General features: G+C 46.6%; 1 protein-coding gene across 5 annotated transcripts in view; it reads right to left on the bottom strand.

Annotated features, from left to right (window-relative positions):
* Window positions 1-16,755, bottom strand: part of dnah9 (dynein, axonemal, heavy chain 9) — a 71,868-nt gene that overhangs the window by 49,116 nt on the left and 5,997 nt on the right. For all 5 annotated transcript variants that reach the window (XM_026999642.3, XM_081697422.1, XM_081697420.1 and 2 more), the window contains 24 exons: window positions 16,129-16,255; window positions 15,012-15,264; window positions 14,515-14,756; window positions 14,264-14,399; window positions 13,944-14,140; window positions 13,371-13,795; window positions 13,019-13,241; window positions 12,592-12,758; window positions 11,607-12,477; window positions 10,999-11,129; window positions 10,563-10,689; window positions 10,084-10,236; window positions 9,575-9,700; window positions 9,045-9,284; window positions 8,478-8,638; window positions 7,500-7,656; window positions 6,262-6,366; window positions 4,276-4,433; window positions 3,947-4,085; window positions 3,100-3,387; window positions 1,036-1,246; window positions 774-901; window positions 465-573; window positions 23-170 (listed from right to left, as the gene is read on the bottom strand). In XM_026999642.3, coding sequence (XP_026855443.3) covers window positions 23-170; window positions 465-573; window positions 774-901; window positions 1,036-1,246; window positions 3,100-3,387; window positions 3,947-4,085; window positions 4,276-4,433; window positions 6,262-6,366; window positions 7,500-7,656; window positions 8,478-8,638; window positions 9,045-9,284; window positions 9,575-9,700; window positions 10,084-10,236; window positions 10,563-10,689; window positions 10,999-11,129; window positions 11,607-12,477; window positions 12,592-12,758; window positions 13,019-13,241; window positions 13,371-13,795; window positions 13,944-14,140; window positions 14,264-14,399; window positions 14,515-14,756; window positions 15,012-15,264; window positions 16,129-16,255 — 5,022 coding nt within the window. The remainder of the gene's footprint in view (window positions 1-22; window positions 171-464; window positions 574-773; window positions 902-1,035; window positions 1,247-3,099; window positions 3,388-3,946; window positions 4,086-4,275; window positions 4,434-6,261; window positions 6,367-7,499; window positions 7,657-8,477; window positions 8,639-9,044; window positions 9,285-9,574; window positions 9,701-10,083; window positions 10,237-10,562; window positions 10,690-10,998; window positions 11,130-11,606; window positions 12,478-12,591; window positions 12,759-13,018; window positions 13,242-13,370; window positions 13,796-13,943; window positions 14,141-14,263; window positions 14,400-14,514; window positions 14,757-15,011; window positions 15,265-16,128; window positions 16,256-16,755) is intronic.

Raw genomic sequence — 16,755 nt, 5'->3', positions numbered from 1 at the left:
AAGCAAGAACTTTCAGTGTTACCTTGACCTGAGAGTGTCGAGACAAGTTGGGATGTACTTGTCAAACAAAATAGTCAGATTGGCTTTCTCTGAATGGATTTCTCTCCCATCAATCCAACTCGACACAGGCGGATTCCAGCCTAAATCTGCCGGGTTGATGTATAATATACCTGCGAAGGACAATTCCAGAACATTGATTCCAGGACTGTTATTGAGTCACATACTCAAAAGCACAACTGAACTATGCTAAAGTCTCTAAATGAACCGCATATAAGCTCTAACAAAGAACAACTTTGTTAGTTTTTTAGTCCTGAAACTAAAGAAGCCTCCACATATCAACACCAGTAAAATGTATGCGTTTCTAATATTTTCTCAATCTTGTTAAGTCAATTTGCTCCTGCTGATTTCAGAAACTCTTAATGGGCCTTTAAGGATGACCACAGGAGAGTGGAGGGGTGGCTGACCAGCTCTGGAGACCGTCGCCGGAGTCGCGGTGCGGAGGTGGCTGATCTCAAACACTAGCCTCATCGTGGGGTTGAGAGGAATTCTCTCATTACTGGCCAGAGTCAGCACCTAACCGTTCCACACCAACACACACACACATGTATAATCAGCACACTCTTCTAACGAAACACACGGCATACATCCATGCTATCCGGATTTAAGCAGATGGCTAATTACAGGCATGTACACAATTATGTCAGCAGAAAGACATAAGCAGAGCAACTCATATACACTCTGCTGCACTGAAATGTGAAGACTCTGAGCTGTACCTTGTTATCATCCATTACTGTGTTCAAAGACTCGATCCACATCGGATCAATATCACCATCCAGCACAATCCACTTGGGCCCTGTATGGGTGATGTTGGCCAACTCCCGCATGATATTAGAAAAAAGCCCTGAAATAAAATCCCATTCTCAGTGCTGCGCAACATAACACCCGGCAACTCAAGAACAGATCAGGTGTTAAAAAAAGAGAGAACTAACACAGGCGATTTAAAGACGGCAGGGAAAAGGCAGTGCTGGGTCCTACCGTCTTTCCATTCTCGGGTGGCTGGGTTTATGATGCCGAAGAGCTCGTCGTTGGTGACAGCTTTGGGATTGAGGTCAGCCCACACAGGCCTGCGCTTCATGTTCTGGTAGGTCTTGTGGAGTGATTTGAGCACCTGGGACTTGCCCGTGCCAGCGTTGCCCACCACAAAGACGGAGTGTCGCACAGCGAGCAGCTCCTCTAGCTGGACCACCTGAGGGAACCGAATTTTGCTTTTGCATGCAGGCATTCCACAAACCGGCTACACCGGGCCTTGGATTACGAGGACCCGAACTGTGAAGGAGGCTACAGAACACTGCGAACACAGTAAGCGACACACCAGGAGTGACTGTGAAGGCAATGCTCGAGTCTTAGGAGTGACATGTCCGGTGAAGATCGGGCAGCTCTGTAGGACTCAGCTGGGCTGAACGTTAACACGATACAAGAAACATTAAAACAGGAGGACCCCTCCTGCAGAGAAAACAAGAGTGAAAGAGAGGGAGAGAAGGAGCGAGAGATGAAGAGGAAGTGACAGAGAGAGTGAGAAAGAGAGAGAAGAGGGTGACTGAACAGAAGCCGGAGAGAAAAAGAGCGAGAGAATAGACAGAGAGAAATGAAGAGCGAGGGAGAGATAGAGAGAGAGAGAGCGATGGCATGTTCAATCAATGGCATTGACGTCGCTCCCCATCGTGCTCTTCAGAGCTGCTTTGCCGTCTCAAAGGGCCGAGTGATTGCAGCGCTGAAGTGATGTCTATCAGGGAAGACGGCTATTGGTAGACGAACACTTAACCCTGCGTCCCCTGCCACGCACCTGTCTCCCACCCTCCCCAATCCTTTCCTCGGGCAAATCAAAGGGCGATCCTGCGCCCCAAAGTTCACGCTGTCAGACAGGACAGAACGCCTTCAGATCGGCTGGGCTGGGATCCGATGTCTGGATGTCTCCCCACGCGCCGTGGCAGGGGTTAAACACCTCCCTCTGAGCCCAGCCTCCTCTGATGGAGTGTTGTTATGCTGTTTGGGTGGCACTCTGACCCACGCGAGATTGCACTTATTTCCCCTGGCTACCGAGAGCGCGGCTAAGCTGATATCTGAGGCCCCGTCTAATGCTGGAAATTAGAACTCGGTGCAGGCACCTGAGGCACTATTACACTGCAATTCCTGCTTCCTTGTATTTGTCCAATATATCCAGTTCCAGACTCCTTTGACGCTAATGTCTATTTGCCTCAAACACAACAGCAGGTTTATGGCTCTTAAAGGAAGGCCATGTTTGAGGAAAGAAGAGGCATAGAGGAGGCTGGAAAAAATGCTGATTGCCACATCCATCACAGCCCCTAGCTATCTCTCTGCCCGTGACACGGTGACATTTTGAGCCCTTCTGAACCTCCCACCAGGGACGGCTGCTCTGTAGCACCTGTCAGTCGTGGGTTGGCGTGTGATTATGGAGACAGTACTTCAAAGATAAATGGCTACATTTGGAAATCTATTACAATGCATACACAAGCTGTAGCTTATTAGCCTCCATCTAGACGAGCTGTTGACAACAGCGACTGGAATTTGCATGCATTGTGGCTGTGTGTTATTTTACTTGATTACACATTAGTCTGCTACATAGACAAAATACTGTATTGCAATTATGTTACATATTGTGACTGTGCCTTCCCATATATTCTAAACAATATGGTGTGCCCCTAATGTAAAATAAGGCTGGTTTGTGTTATTTTTGTGTTTGTTGATCACTGTGAATGCCATTGTTCATCAATATCACTCATCTTGAATATCCGAGATCGATCATGATGTTCATGACACACAAGGAAAAAAAAGGATATGTAAGTATTGAAAAGGCAAAAATACTTGACAAACAATATATCGCATCCATGTAATTGTCTGTTTTTTGAAAATTAAAAAAAGGCTGGCAGTCATGCATCATGTAGAGGATTCGTAAACATCTGTCTTGTCACAGCCTGTTGGCCAGACTGCCACATCCAGTCATTCTTATTTAACCAGCGGTTTGTTCCGGGGCGCCTCAGCAGCCAAACTGTATTATGCCGAACTCGCTGCAGCACTCACCTTCAACACAAAATTGTCTTCCGCTTGCAGTTTGAGGTCCAGCACGGACCTCCTGACAGACTGCTCGAAGTCCAGATCCCTCTTGCGCGGGACGTCCAGTGCCGGGAACAAGTCCCCGATGAGGCCCATGAAGACAGGCATGTCGTCAGTCACGATCTTGGGCACGTTGAAGTCACGCAGGGCCCTCATCAGCACCTGATCCTCGGGTCGGCCCGGATCCCCTCTCTTCAGAGAGCCAGCCACCACCAGCACAGACTTTATGGCCCGCAGACCCCAGTCATAGTGGTCCTGGGACACAAGAGGGTTTTAGAATAAAGACATTCGTCTGTTGTGAACAGTAAAACATTATTAATAAAGTATGACACTTCGCTGCATAATCTTACAGAAAGGTTACTTTGAAAAGGGGTAATTAAATGACAGCCTCTCAGAAAAGTGCTGCTTAGAGCACAAGGACAGTAAAGAATAATGCTCAGAATCTTAAACAGAGAGCTTCAAGACTTTTTATTGCACAATACTAAAGTGGAGACATTTTGCCTGGAAAAAATTTGGATGCTTCATTAAATTACAGTTAGATGCGATAGGCTGCACCTGTCAAAACAGTCAAATACTCCTGCTTCCACTGTCAAATTGTGGCCTTTGTAGAAAATGAAAAACAAATTATAAAAAAAAACCCCCACATTTGAATTTCTTTGTAGCTACTGTCTCTCTCCATAAAACATAATAGAACAGCGTTTGACAGGGCAAATATTGCTGTAATACCCACCCAGCCTTTGCTTAATATGTGTAAGTTAGCCGCTGAAGTTTGGAGTGTTGATTCAACACTCCTCCTGGTTTGAATGCACTTCACCTGTTTGGATAGAAGCTCTTTACAGAGCTGGTAGAGAGTGATGAATTTTCTGGCCAGCAGTCTGGCCTCGATGAAGCCCTCGGCCACCAGCATGATTTCACAGATGAGCTCGAAGTCTGGCACCACCATGGCACAAGGCCTAAGGAACAGACACGCAGTTGCTCATGGAAATGCACGCCTCTGTAAAGACAAGCTATTTGAGGGCACAGTCCAAGAAGTTACAGTGAAGAATAAGGCAAAATTAAACGGAGCAGAGCATTTACGTTAAGCTTTCACCATGACTCTGGGTGAGCAGAGCTTGACTACCCACTGACCTGTCCTACACTTACCGAAAAAGAGCTTTGAGGTTTTCAGGCAGTTCTGTCCTGCCAGCGTAGCCCGGGTTCATTGTGATGAAGATCCCCACGGAAGGGACCAGTTTCACCTCCTCTCCCATGAAGTTAAACTGGCTCTTCTTGTCTCGAATGGCATCTTGGATACTTTTCACCTGATATTGGTACAGATACTCGATGCTCAAGGTTTAACTGTAGTATCACTTGAATACTACACTTGTATGCCTAAGTACCATTTTCAGTGAAAAAGATGACCTTCATAAAAGAAATTATTTTTTTTTTCCCCATTATAGAGGAAATCACAGTATTTAAGTGTAATTGGCCATTGGTCAGACACAGTGGCGTGACAGACAGACAGGAGGTTCCAGGACATCACCCACAATGTCTCAAGCCTGTGGACGGCTGTCTATTTGATCTCAAGCAGCTACAGTAAACTCACCTGTAAAGAAGCTGAATATTTAATAAAGAAGCCATCAAGTGCAACCTTCATCAAAAAATAACAACATCACATAATACATTCCACCTATGCCACAGAGCACTGTCAGCTGTTTGCCGAATGCATATTATTCAGGGTAACCGACACTCGACACTGAAGATACGCAGCACAGGTGGCAGGTAAACAGTGACATAACATTAGGAATGTGTTTCATGTTGTATGGAGCTGACTGAATAAGATATAAGGCTAACGTTTCCCGTGGCCTTGCCGAAACTCCCAATCCCAGATTTATGAATTTTGCATATTATCTCACCAAGATGAGCTCATGAACCTGCAGAACCAGGAGTGGTGCAGTGAAGTGCATGGAAATCCAAGCACGGAGGGCAAAGTTTGTTCTGGAAAACTCTGGTTTACTTAGCCAATTTATGCCACATCTGGACAAACTGAAGAAGCATTAGCTAAATTGCTATAGTTGCAAACCACCTCTAGGCTTTTAGAATTTAAGAGGGAAACAAAACATAGGAGCCTATTTAGCAATAATGCGGTGCCTTCTGTGTAGCACTGTGGTAAGGTGAAAGGTAGAGCCAGGCTAATTTGTCTCAATATTGATATGTCTGCAGGGCCTTCTGTTTGCTTTTGCCTAAGCGAATGGAAAATTGATTAGGTCTCGCATTGCAATAAATAAATAAATAAATAAATAGGTAAAAACTTCAGTGAAGTGTATCCTCCCATCATGTCTGCTGTGGAGCTTAAATAGAATGGATTATCAAACACAACTGCACCAGACACCTGTCACTTTGTGTCACAAGCTCGCAGGAAGTAGGGGCCTGATGAACGTGCTGGCACAACCATTCTGATGTTCTGGCTCTCCAGAACGCCGCGACGGCCGCTTCCCAAACATGCCGCGTGAAGGGTAAGCGCTGATTCATAATTCATCACTGCAGAAACACCCATTCACTCCTCTGACATTTCCAGGATTCAGGCAGCTCCCCACACCTCCCGGCCTTCGCTTTCATACGCTGCTATCTCTGAGTCACCAACTCCAGGGATGTGCCATTAAACCAGGTCTGTTGTAGTGGAGCACAATGCGCGTCTTGGATAAATGCTCCACCATACACCGTGCTTGTAGACGATGACGCTCATCATTGTCAACTTAGCCATCATCATGGGTAAACTATGTCTGCGGGCCCCACATGACTCACAGAACTGTGTAATTAAGAGACCCTTATTTCTCTAGAATACACCACATAAAAACCCTGGCAGTAAACATCAAATGGATGCATCAACACTGTTAAAGCAAATGTAAAGCATAATTGGACTGTGCAGTTGCCGAGTAAAGGAACAAATTGGAATTTAGCACTCCGATACTTCGCTGTAGGCTTGGCTTTCCTGTGGACTCACACAGTCTAGTAACGTCAGTGTTCCTCAACTGAGCGTGAAATGTGGCCCCATGAATCCAAGATGAAGACGGGATGGTTTCCATCTGGCTGCTGCAGAGCAGTTAGCATGGCGCTAACGGGAGGCCAAAACTGCAGTGGTTCACTCACCTGTACGGCAACCACGGACAGCACCTCCACCGAGATCCGATTAAATTCATCGAAACAGCCCCAGGCACCGGTTTGGGCCAGACCTTTGTAGATGTTCCCGCAGGACTGCGTGACACAGGAGGGGAGACATGACAAGAAGAACGTGAGAATGCAGGAGCGGTTATGTTCCTGTTAGAATGCCGAGCGACTCACTTCGGAACAGATGACTTGCAGCATGACAACAGAATTATACAGGCCCTCGTCTTACCATCTGACTCACTACACTTGAGTCACGAGGATCCTGCATAATTTCCTCTCCTGCGGTGGCCGTTTAAACCTCCGCGGTTTCTGAGGAGAGGATTAGCGTTTGCTAATAACCCCGCAATCAATCGATACTCAATATGTATTCGAAACATATTATTCCCATTCTGCCCTTAAGCAACCAGAGGAGCCTCTTTCGGCAGACGAAGCAGTGCTCTTTCTGATACAGATGAGAGCTGACTGGGAATTGATTGTGGGTGTCTGTGATCCTAAATCTACTGTGGCTTATTCTGCTCCAACTCCCTGTGCTGTCCTTAGCTTCTCCCTCCATTCTTCTCTCTCTCCATCTCTCCCTTTCGCTGACAGCACACTGCAGGGTACAGCCGGCGCCTGTAATGATGCCGCAGACCTGGCAGGCAGGTACAAGCGCTATGAGGAGATTAGTGCTGCGCCTCTATTGACCGCCATATTATATGGTTGTTTTTATATATATATATATATATTCTGTCCCCCTACCAGCAGACAAATACAGCAACAGAGCAGAGATGAGGCCAGAATACTGAGGAGATAGTTGACACGGCTTAGGAGGTAAATAAGCCAAGCCATCGAAGCTTTACTAATCTTCTGGCCCTCGTGTTGGGAGAGGACAGCTTTGCTTGGCTTAATACACATCTTAAGAGATGATGGACAGAGTCAGGCGATGAAAAGGGGCAGGAATAAAAAGAGGAAGAGAGAGAGAGGGAGAGAGAGCGAGGGAGAACGGGCCACTGTAAAAGCAACGTTTGAAAGGGGACTGTGCCTTCACGTCTCCCAACTCGCTGTGAAGTCAGCGACCACGATTACGTTCTTAATTAAACAACAAATCAAGCACTTTATTGAGCCTGAGGTGAGGGCACTTCTAAATCCAATCCTTCAAGAGAAGGGGAGCGGAGAAGCAAATAACTCCAAAGCCCTGCGAATATCGACCCCGAGATGTGTGCATCATCCATCGTAGTCACCTTGTAGTCCATCTGCTCCGAGCAGTTGAATACGTAGACCATGATGCCCAAGGCTCTGCCCAGATCCTTGGTAGTCTCAGTTTTCCCCGTGCCAGCAGGGCCGGCCGGAGCCCCGCTCATGGTGAGGTGCAGCGATTGCGTCAGCGTGATGTAGCATCTGCGTTCGGGTGAACACACGTAATATGACAAGTGGGCACTTGGAGCACACACACACACAGTAGGACACGGAAGGTTAGAAAATAGAGAAGGAATTCTGTTTCCCAGGTCTGAGCACTGAGGGTGCAGGTGCTTTGATTTTAGTGACCAGTAATCCATTCGCTGCTAAGACACCGTGAGCCTGACGTGAACATGCATGCCCTCAACATCTACTTCTGAACGGAAAAATCTTTTTGGAGTGTTAATCCAGGCTTGCAACCCAGGCTTGTTTCCAAATGCTCATTTGGAGACCACATGAAATACACTACTTCCAAGGATGCTATGCAGCAGTTTTTGGAAATCCTGCTGTCGACATGTCTCTGTGAAACCAAAGCACCCTTAAAACACTGCTGTTAGTTACCAAGTCTATGTCTATGGGGAAAAATGTATTTCCCTGCAAATTTCTTAATGCGCATTATACAACTTTTAAGGACCAGTGCGTAACGGACCATCTGTACTGGTAGCAATCCCCTGCACATTCATCTCAGTGTGGATGAAAGCCAGCATTCTGACATGGTCAACAAAGCAGCACTGCAGCTACAAACACCGCCATATGCTCGAGAAGACGCAGTTCCATTGATTCTGCCATCAAAGACGCCTGCCTCCGTTTTGTTGCCGTTTCAAAGACACGCGGACACCGTTTGGGGCACTTTCGTATGAACAGCTTGTAGAGGAACTTCGGCAAAAAACCCGCGTTCAGTGGGACTGCCTTCGATAGGGGCGCTTGCCTCCTTTAAGGGGCTCGGAAGCGCTCGCCGCAAGCCCCGGGCGGAGAGCACTCACCTGTCCGTGAGCGGCGTGATGACGAGGCGTGGTGTGTTGCCCAGGTACTCGTAGGAGTAGAGGAACTGGGCGTCGCAGATGTTAGCGAAGCAGTGCCTCTCGCGCTCATCCCAGCGGTGACGGAGCTGAGACAGCCACACGAAGGCCTGCGAGTTCTCCACCTGGGGGGGGAGCGTACGGGTAGAGCGGAGGTGTGCGACAGGGAGAGGGGGGATTACGAAGGATTAGCGCGAGGGGACGGAACGTTTGAGGAGCGGGCTAAGCCACGCACTCCACTTCACTTTCATTAGGATTTTTATTTGACAATAACAGCGAAGAACAGTGAAATATATGAGAAATCTTAAGGGAACACACCGAGACTTTTTACTGAGAAGGCAAACTATAATCGTGTGCATATTCCATAGGGGGCACACTCCAAACTCCCTTACTAAGGAAGCTAATACAGTGCTTTCTTGGATAATGAATATCGCTCTCCGTAGTGACTGCAACTGAATGCAAAACGATGGTGCGGTTACCGCCATCACAGCACACCTGGCCAGAGGACGACATCGTCAGCGACGGCGTTACCTTCTGAGCGATGATCTTTGCCACCACGTCCCTGGCATGGACGTCTATGGTGCAGATGGTCATGACTTTCTGTCTGTCCCCCGGGCTTAGCTGACCAATCAGCATGGTGATGAGGGTGTTGAGCTGGCTCACTTGTTTCTTATAGTATTCCTTCATAGCATTCTCATAGCCTTCCTCTAGCCTAGAGAAAGCCATGCCCACATCGGTGGTCCACCAGATCTGAGTACAGGTGAGTGCAACCTGGCATGAAACACACACACACACACACACACACACACACACAGATATCCGATAATGCCTCCTGGCATTCAAGTACCAACTGAAAACTGACAATAGCAGCTGAGGTCATTGCATCAAATAAAGGTCCAGCAGCCACTGTCTATGAAACATTTATCACACGGCAATGAATATTTTCCAGTATCTTAATACCACGGTATGGTTCCTGGATCCTTTATAAATCACCTTACCTGTGGGTGTTTACAGGTAGCATCTGATTTCCAGCAGAAAACTAGCAGAGTGGGATTACAAACCTGTGCTGGGTAGTCAAACAGCCACTGTTCCCTGGGCTTTTCTTCATAAGCTACCACCGCCTCCGTCATCTCGTCCCGCACAGTAGACCTCATTGTGTCCAGAACTCTATTCAGCCACAATTCAACCTGCAAACAAAAGGCGCTCACCTTGGCATTTCATTACCACCAGAGAGATTGTCTCTGCTTTGGCCTCAAAGGGCAGACTGGCGCTACACAGAGGTGAGGAAATGGCCGTGTATTGGGAGGTGCACTTCCAGTGTCCGTGTTAACGTACAGTCTTTACAGTATTGTGCAGTACAATGGACGTGTCTTGGAATGTGCTGATAAATGAATTCGACACAGCTCAGTCTTTTATTTTACATGAAAGAGCAGCAATCGCCACGATTACTGCAGTACGTCTCTTTGGAGAGAACTCGCCTTCTGTCCAATGACTAAGCAGACAGAGACAGCAGTTTTTGTGGGAGGTGAATTTTGAGGAACGCCATGGAAAGGCTTGGAGCTGGACATACCTGGCCGGTACAATCGCAGGGCCTGCTGAAGGCCACATACTCCTCCTCCTTACTAAACATGCCCAGGCCTGTTTTGGTTGGCTGGCCATCAGCATCAGATTCAAACTTCATCTTCGCTGTGTTGTCAAACAACTTGGACAGATGCCTTTGAACCTGTGTGTTTTTCCACAGGGGAAAAAAAAAAAAAAGCTTCAATTAAATCAAAGACCACTGTGTTTGTTCAGACATGGCTTCCATAAGATTCACCACAGTGGTAGGAAATTGCTCCTGGAGTCAACCTAGCAAGCAATGATCAACACTGCCACCTGGAGCATAATGCCAGGTACTGCACCAAAAGCACCTCCTTAAAAGTCACACTTCTTAGCATTCCATGCAGACACTTCTTTTTGCTAAAGGGGTATCAGCACCCAGTAAATGCGGAACATGTTTAAATCACAAAGGCAGCAGGAAAAACCTTTATGAGGCTGAGCGTGTGGTACCTGCTGTGGGTCAGTGCCACTGGACAGAATATCCAGCAGGTCAGCGGAGGAGATGAAGTAGAATCTAGGGAAGGCCAGTCGCTTGGTGTCCAGATACTCAGCCAGGGCCTTCTCACACAGAGCCAGCCTGCAGGAGGGAGTGCTCCCAACATCAGACTGTGTGTGTGTGTGTGTGTATAGCTTATGCTTTCATAGGCATGTGTGAAAAACAGCTACTGAAATATGGCCTGAGGGTTTCAGGAGATATGAAAAAAAAAAGAATTATACCACCAGAGCACATTAATTTCCCCCCCCCACCCCCATATCTCATGATGAGAAAGCGAGGGTTCCAAGCAGTACAAATCTATGAGTGGCGCCATCACATGGCATTCATTTTCCTCTCCATATCTCACTGCCGTGGGAAAACGCAGCGAGCAGAAAAAGCAGAGCTGTGAACCTGTTCTGAATGCCCTCCAGTCTGCTGTAGAGCCCTGGTTTATTGGTGGCCTCCACAACATTCGGCGTTTTATGAGTGTCATAAGCCAGTTCTTTGAAATCTATATCAATTCCTTCAAAGCGTTTGGAATCCTGTGGAGACAGTCAAGAGAGAACAGCTCAAGTGCATTTTATTTCCCCAGTGGTAAAAAAAAAAAAACTGACATTATTAACAAACATCTGGGTTTCTGCCTATTAAGGCTATGATAATTATCTAGACACATTTGGCCAAAAGCTCAGTTTTCAAAAGACATACGTTTTTATCTCTGAACTAAATCAACAAGTGTACTGCCAGTGGGGAGGACAGTTTGCTTCCAAAGTCAGTAAAGGTCTGGTTTTAGGTATGCCAGCTTCTGACATCGGACTTGTCCGTTGATAACAGATCAGTTCTGCAGTACATTCAAATTTTCTGTTTTCACTGATGTTCTTTACTTGCTCAGAGATTTATATGCACAATCCATGCTAACTCTCTGTCTACACTGTCACTATTTAAGGCTGAAGTTTTGCTGTGTAATTGAATTAGAATATGGTGTCTTATGATGTGAAAATGAAGAAGCATGTGGTGTTAACCTCTGGTAATTGTGAACGGATGTCCTCTGACCCAATGAAAATGCTCTCCAGATGTGACCAGGTCCTCTGCACCTCAAACCAGATTGAGATCACGGAGTCGGCCACCGAGAGCCGGCGCTGCCATGACGACACCTCCTCTAGGAAGAAGGCGATGTGCTTGGATGTCATGAGGTTCTGCAGCTGCACCTGGTTGTCCTCCAGGGTTTCGATCAGGTCCTCGTCTGACTTGAGCAGGGGCACACCTGTGCGCAGGTGAGCTTCGTACGTGAACGCCATGCCTGTCCAGGTGGTGTCCAGCTCTGTCAGGACTTTCTCCATGCTCATCTCCTTCACCGCTCGGTCCACGATGGCCCTCACCTCGTCCTCGAAGCAGTGCAGGTTGAGGCTCAGCAGGTCGGCCAGCGTGGTGTCCCGGTTCATGGTGAAGCGGACCCCCGTGGCTTGCATCAGCTGCTGCCAGTGCCTGGGTCGGATGGCCGGGTTCTGGAGCTCGGCCACGGCTCTGAGGGAAGTCAGGGTGTTTTTCACGGTGCCATCCAGGCCACCGTACGCATCCCATGCCCGGGCCTCTTTGTCCAGCGCCCGGAGCTCTTTAGAAAAGCGCTTGCACTCCAGCTCCATGTCCTCCACATTGATGTCCAGCCATGGGGTGGTCTGCCAGGCGTCCAGACTAAACTGCACAACCATGATGAGGTCCCACAACTCTTTGAGAATGGAGACCTCTTTGCGACACTGTTTGAGTTGTTTGTAGTCAGGAATGCTGACTTCAAACAGGCTGGCTGACTCAATAAGTCCAGCCATGATGGACTCTTTCTCCTGAATCTGTTTGTTGGCGTTGTCCAGCATTTGATAGGGATTTACACTGTCAAACCTGAGAGAAAAAAACAGACCATCATACTGTGTGGCCAGCAGAATGCAGCCTCTGACATTTACAGTCATTTTATTATTAACCACAGGACGGTAAGTGGCGCCCTGTGTGCTGTACCTGAAAGGCTCCTCAGTGCGGAACTTCTCACGGAAGGCATGCTGCTCCACGTCGAACACTGCGCATTTCCGCCGCAGGTTCGCCACCTCGCTGGCCTGCAGAGGTGCCATCTGCTGTTTCACCACCCCAGCTTGCTTCTTCGTGTTGGCCCATTTCTCTGGAAGCTCCTGAGCATTAATAGCATCGCACATACAAATGAGAGTTCATCTGCTTGTTGCTAGTTTTCCCATTCCCCACGCAACAGGTCTTATATTTTGGCTGTAACGTCCAACTAACGTGTGCAACAAAATGTCGGGTTATGTGGAATGTGGAAGTGCAGTTTCTTCAGTTTATTGTGCTTCTCTGTTAAAACAGACACTAATATCGTGGCCATTTTAAAGGTGTTAGCTGATATCAACGTTCTAGTCCTTTTCGTGAAAACAGTTACCTCTATCTGTTTGTACACGATGTCTGGCAGTTCTTGCTCATATGTCTTCAGCAGGACGATGGTGTTCTGCACGGGTTCAAACATCTCATCAGTGGAGTTCTGTCTCTCTTTGACAGCCATTAAGTGACCCATGACCTCCACCAGACCGTTGTAATCTCCCTCCTCCACCTTCCTGCTGAGGCCAGTCTCAGTGACCTTAATAAACTCTTCCAGATCCGACAAACTACCAAGCAAAAGGATAACACACACGATGTCAATAAACAGAAAAGTCCCATCGTACCGTTTTGTCATGTGTCAAGGTTGGGCAAACACTCCAACACTTCAACACATGATTAGTTTTGATCTGACTCACCTGTGTGTTACGTGGTCAATCAGGTGCTGTTTGAACATAAGGCTCCACTTCTTTATGATGTTGAGTAGAGTGCTTTTAAAGGCTCGCGCATCCACCCTCATCCAACCGTCAAACACTTGTACGGGCTCCAGCTTCTGCACTTCCTCGTATACCCTCTCGTACGTGTCCACCTGCTCCCGGAAGCGCTCCAGGGTCGGAGGGCTTTCCGGGACGCCGTCCTCGGCATGGGCCTCAATCTCGTCACTCGTGAGGACGTGTCCATACAGCAAGAACTGACGCATAAACTCCTTCCTGTCGTCCACGTAGAGGTAGGCATAGCGTTCGAACCCGTCACGGTACTCCCAGCACTTGGCCATGACCCTCTCCACACGCACCATCAGGAGCTGGCGCATGTCAGCGAGATCCACCATGTCCTCCATATCAGCCTGTGGATGCAGGCATGTAAAATAATGATAACTGCTCAAATCTGTCCGACACAAACTCTGTTGGATGGTCAAAATCCCGGATGAGAAGGCAGCTAACCACTGGTGGTGCAAGGCAGGTGAAAGGTAATTATTAGGCAACAGACAGTACCTGGTAGTGTAGGAAGCCACTGTCCTCAGCCAATCGCGGTACCAGAGAGGAGATAGTGTAGATATCATTGATGAGACTCTCCACCAGGTCATAGAAGCCATTGGCGGCACCAAACTCCAGAGGAGGATAGAAGACCATATCTGGAACCTGGAGGTCTAACTGGGCTTCAAAGAGTGGAGCCACACCAGGCTTCTCTTCTGTATCAAGTCACAAGAGGGATTTAAAGAACGGTGTTATAATGCAAAGGATACGAGGGATAACCAGAAATATCTCACCACATCTTCTTACTGTGGCTTAAGCATGGAATTTAAAAAATATACCGGTATTGTCCAAGAAGAACTTGAGGGAGCTGTCAATGCTGTTGAAGAAACCATCTATGACCATTTCGTCAATGTATTCTACATATGACCTCCACTCAGGTGAAGATGGTTCAGCTTTAAAAAGTGACAAGTTCTCCTGAAATGTTAAAAAAGGTCACTATTCATACATGATCTTAAATGATTCAAAAAGCTCACGATCAGGACATTCGTCAATGCAGGAATGCCCCAGAAGGTTTCCTTTCACCGCTGACCTTCAGTAACAAATGGATCTTGGCTCCAGAGGTACGGATCTGGCCCTGGGCTTTCTCCAGGCACTCCAGCTTGTCCTCCAGGTTGAGGAGACTATCTTTCTTTTCCTCCTTCCTCCCAAAGATTGGATTAGCCCATGTCTTCATGGTGTTCTGGATCTCTTCCACATTGTCTTTGGTTCTCTGCAGTCGCCTCTCAAGATCGTGCACTGTCTCACATGCACTCTGAATGTACTCCCATATTCCTAGTAGTGACATGACATCTTTTACACAACAGTCACAACTGGTTCCATTAACATAAATTTTTTTTTTATAAATTAGTACATTAAAAATTAATAAAAAGTAGCACAAAACTGAGGGAATGTATAAATTAATAAAATTACCATAACATGATTAACATGATATGAAAAGTATCATAAATATTAGTATATTATAAATATTTGCAAATTCAAAGTGCATTATAGGGTATTCTGGATAGTTTTCCCACTGTTGTAATGTACCTTTGCTTGTCCAGTTGATTGACTCCTCAGCTTCTTTGAGCTGGACATCAATATTCCTCAACTGACTTTGAATGAGTGGAAACTCCACCTCCAGCACCGTACCAATCACCTTGTTGTACCACTGCACCATAAGCTCCAGGTTGGCCACATACTGCCGAAGAAGCTCCTTGTTAGTGTAAATATCAGCTGCTATATCTGGGATATCCTCTGGTTGTCTATCCAAGTACTGAACCTCTCGGAGCACAGACACCAGCTATAGCACATGAGCAAAACAAAAACGCACTCTCAGTACAGTTTCAGTACCATTTCAGTACAGTTTCAGTACCATTTCAGTAGTCCCAGCAATGATGCTGTTACAGAACAACATTATAGCTAAAAAGGAAATCACAACCTGAATTACTGAAAAGACAGAAGCTTGCTGTTTTTTTTGCGATGAGTGCCGTTGACTGTAGTATTGAGTTCAACATTTGTTCAACAATATCAAAGTAATACATTTTAAGAAAACCAAAGACAGCAAAGAGGGATGAATTCCAGCATGGCAGGCGACAGGCATCTGGGCTCAAGGGCCTGTGGGTAGGGAATACGGTGAGTTATGTGTGGCGGGGGACGTTAGAGGTTCAGTGTGGTCAGATGCCATAAAGCAGAAGAGACAACAGCTTAGGAAGGCTAGTGGACGCTTGCAGAGATCAGGGAATGAGTTTTGTGAAGGAATGAATGTCTCATTTTTAGGGGACTCTGGAGACAACCTGAGGGCATCAGAATCTAGAACCAAAGTGTGCGGCTGAATGCTGGGAACACAATAATAGTTCCTTTCCTGAAATGTGAACATTGAGATCCATAAGGGGAAAAAAACAAGGATAAGGGAAGGGAATGAGTGGATCATATGAAAACAGAATGAAGTGTTGCCGTAATGTAAGGCTGGATATTAGCTAGAGAGAGGGGTTACCAGCTGTGGTAATCCTGGTTCTGAATCTCAGTGATGGATAACTGCATTTGTAGTCATAGTGGCATACAACATTCATAACACTGAACAGGATTTCTCACACAGATCATAATATTACATATACTGCACGTACACAGACACATACAAGACTGGCAAGAATATTGTTAGTCATACCTGTGGGCTGAAGTTGACGCTGATGTGTCTGGAGGCCGGGTCTCTAGATATCAGGGGCTGACTGAGATTATACTGGGACTTCTCACTCACTGAATCAGTCCATCTATCATAAAGCTTAGAGGAGTATCTAGTGGAATGAGCATGGAGAGAATTATTCAAATGAGAATATCAGAAAAGTGGAATCATCATTTCAGGGTATATATGGTAGATGGACCTTATTATGACTGTTTTGTTTTCTGAAGAAGATGGGAAAAAAAATCAAAATGCTTTTTAATCTAATACCGTACTGAAGAAAGGTTAGAAATAAAAGTCTAGGCTTTAAATTCCTAAGCAAAGCGCACATAAGGTCCAGTGTTTAATACTAAAGTGGTTCAGAATAAATTCAAGGAAGGAAGCGGTTGCAATACAAAAAAGCAGCACACAACAAAATACATTTATCACAAGTCAGGCAGGAAATATATATCCAGTCCCTACTGCTAAAGAAATCTCTTCATAAGCTTGTTGTGAAGGCCAGAGCACTGGGGTTTTCATTGGAACCCTGTGCAGTAAATGTAGGGTTAATTGTCTTATTGCTGTTACAGGAAGTCCCAAGGAATCAAATAGCTCCACGGTTCACATAAATCATCG

This window comes from Electrophorus electricus, chromosome 15 (assembly GCF_041902795.1).
Source record: "Electrophorus electricus isolate QZ-2024a chromosome 15, ASM4190279v1, whole genome shotgun sequence".
Taxonomy (NCBI): Eukaryota; Metazoa; Chordata; class Actinopteri; order Gymnotiformes; family Gymnotidae; genus Electrophorus; species Electrophorus electricus.
Note: the sequence above shows the minus strand (reverse complement) of the source record. Positions and strands in the feature narration are given on the sequence as shown.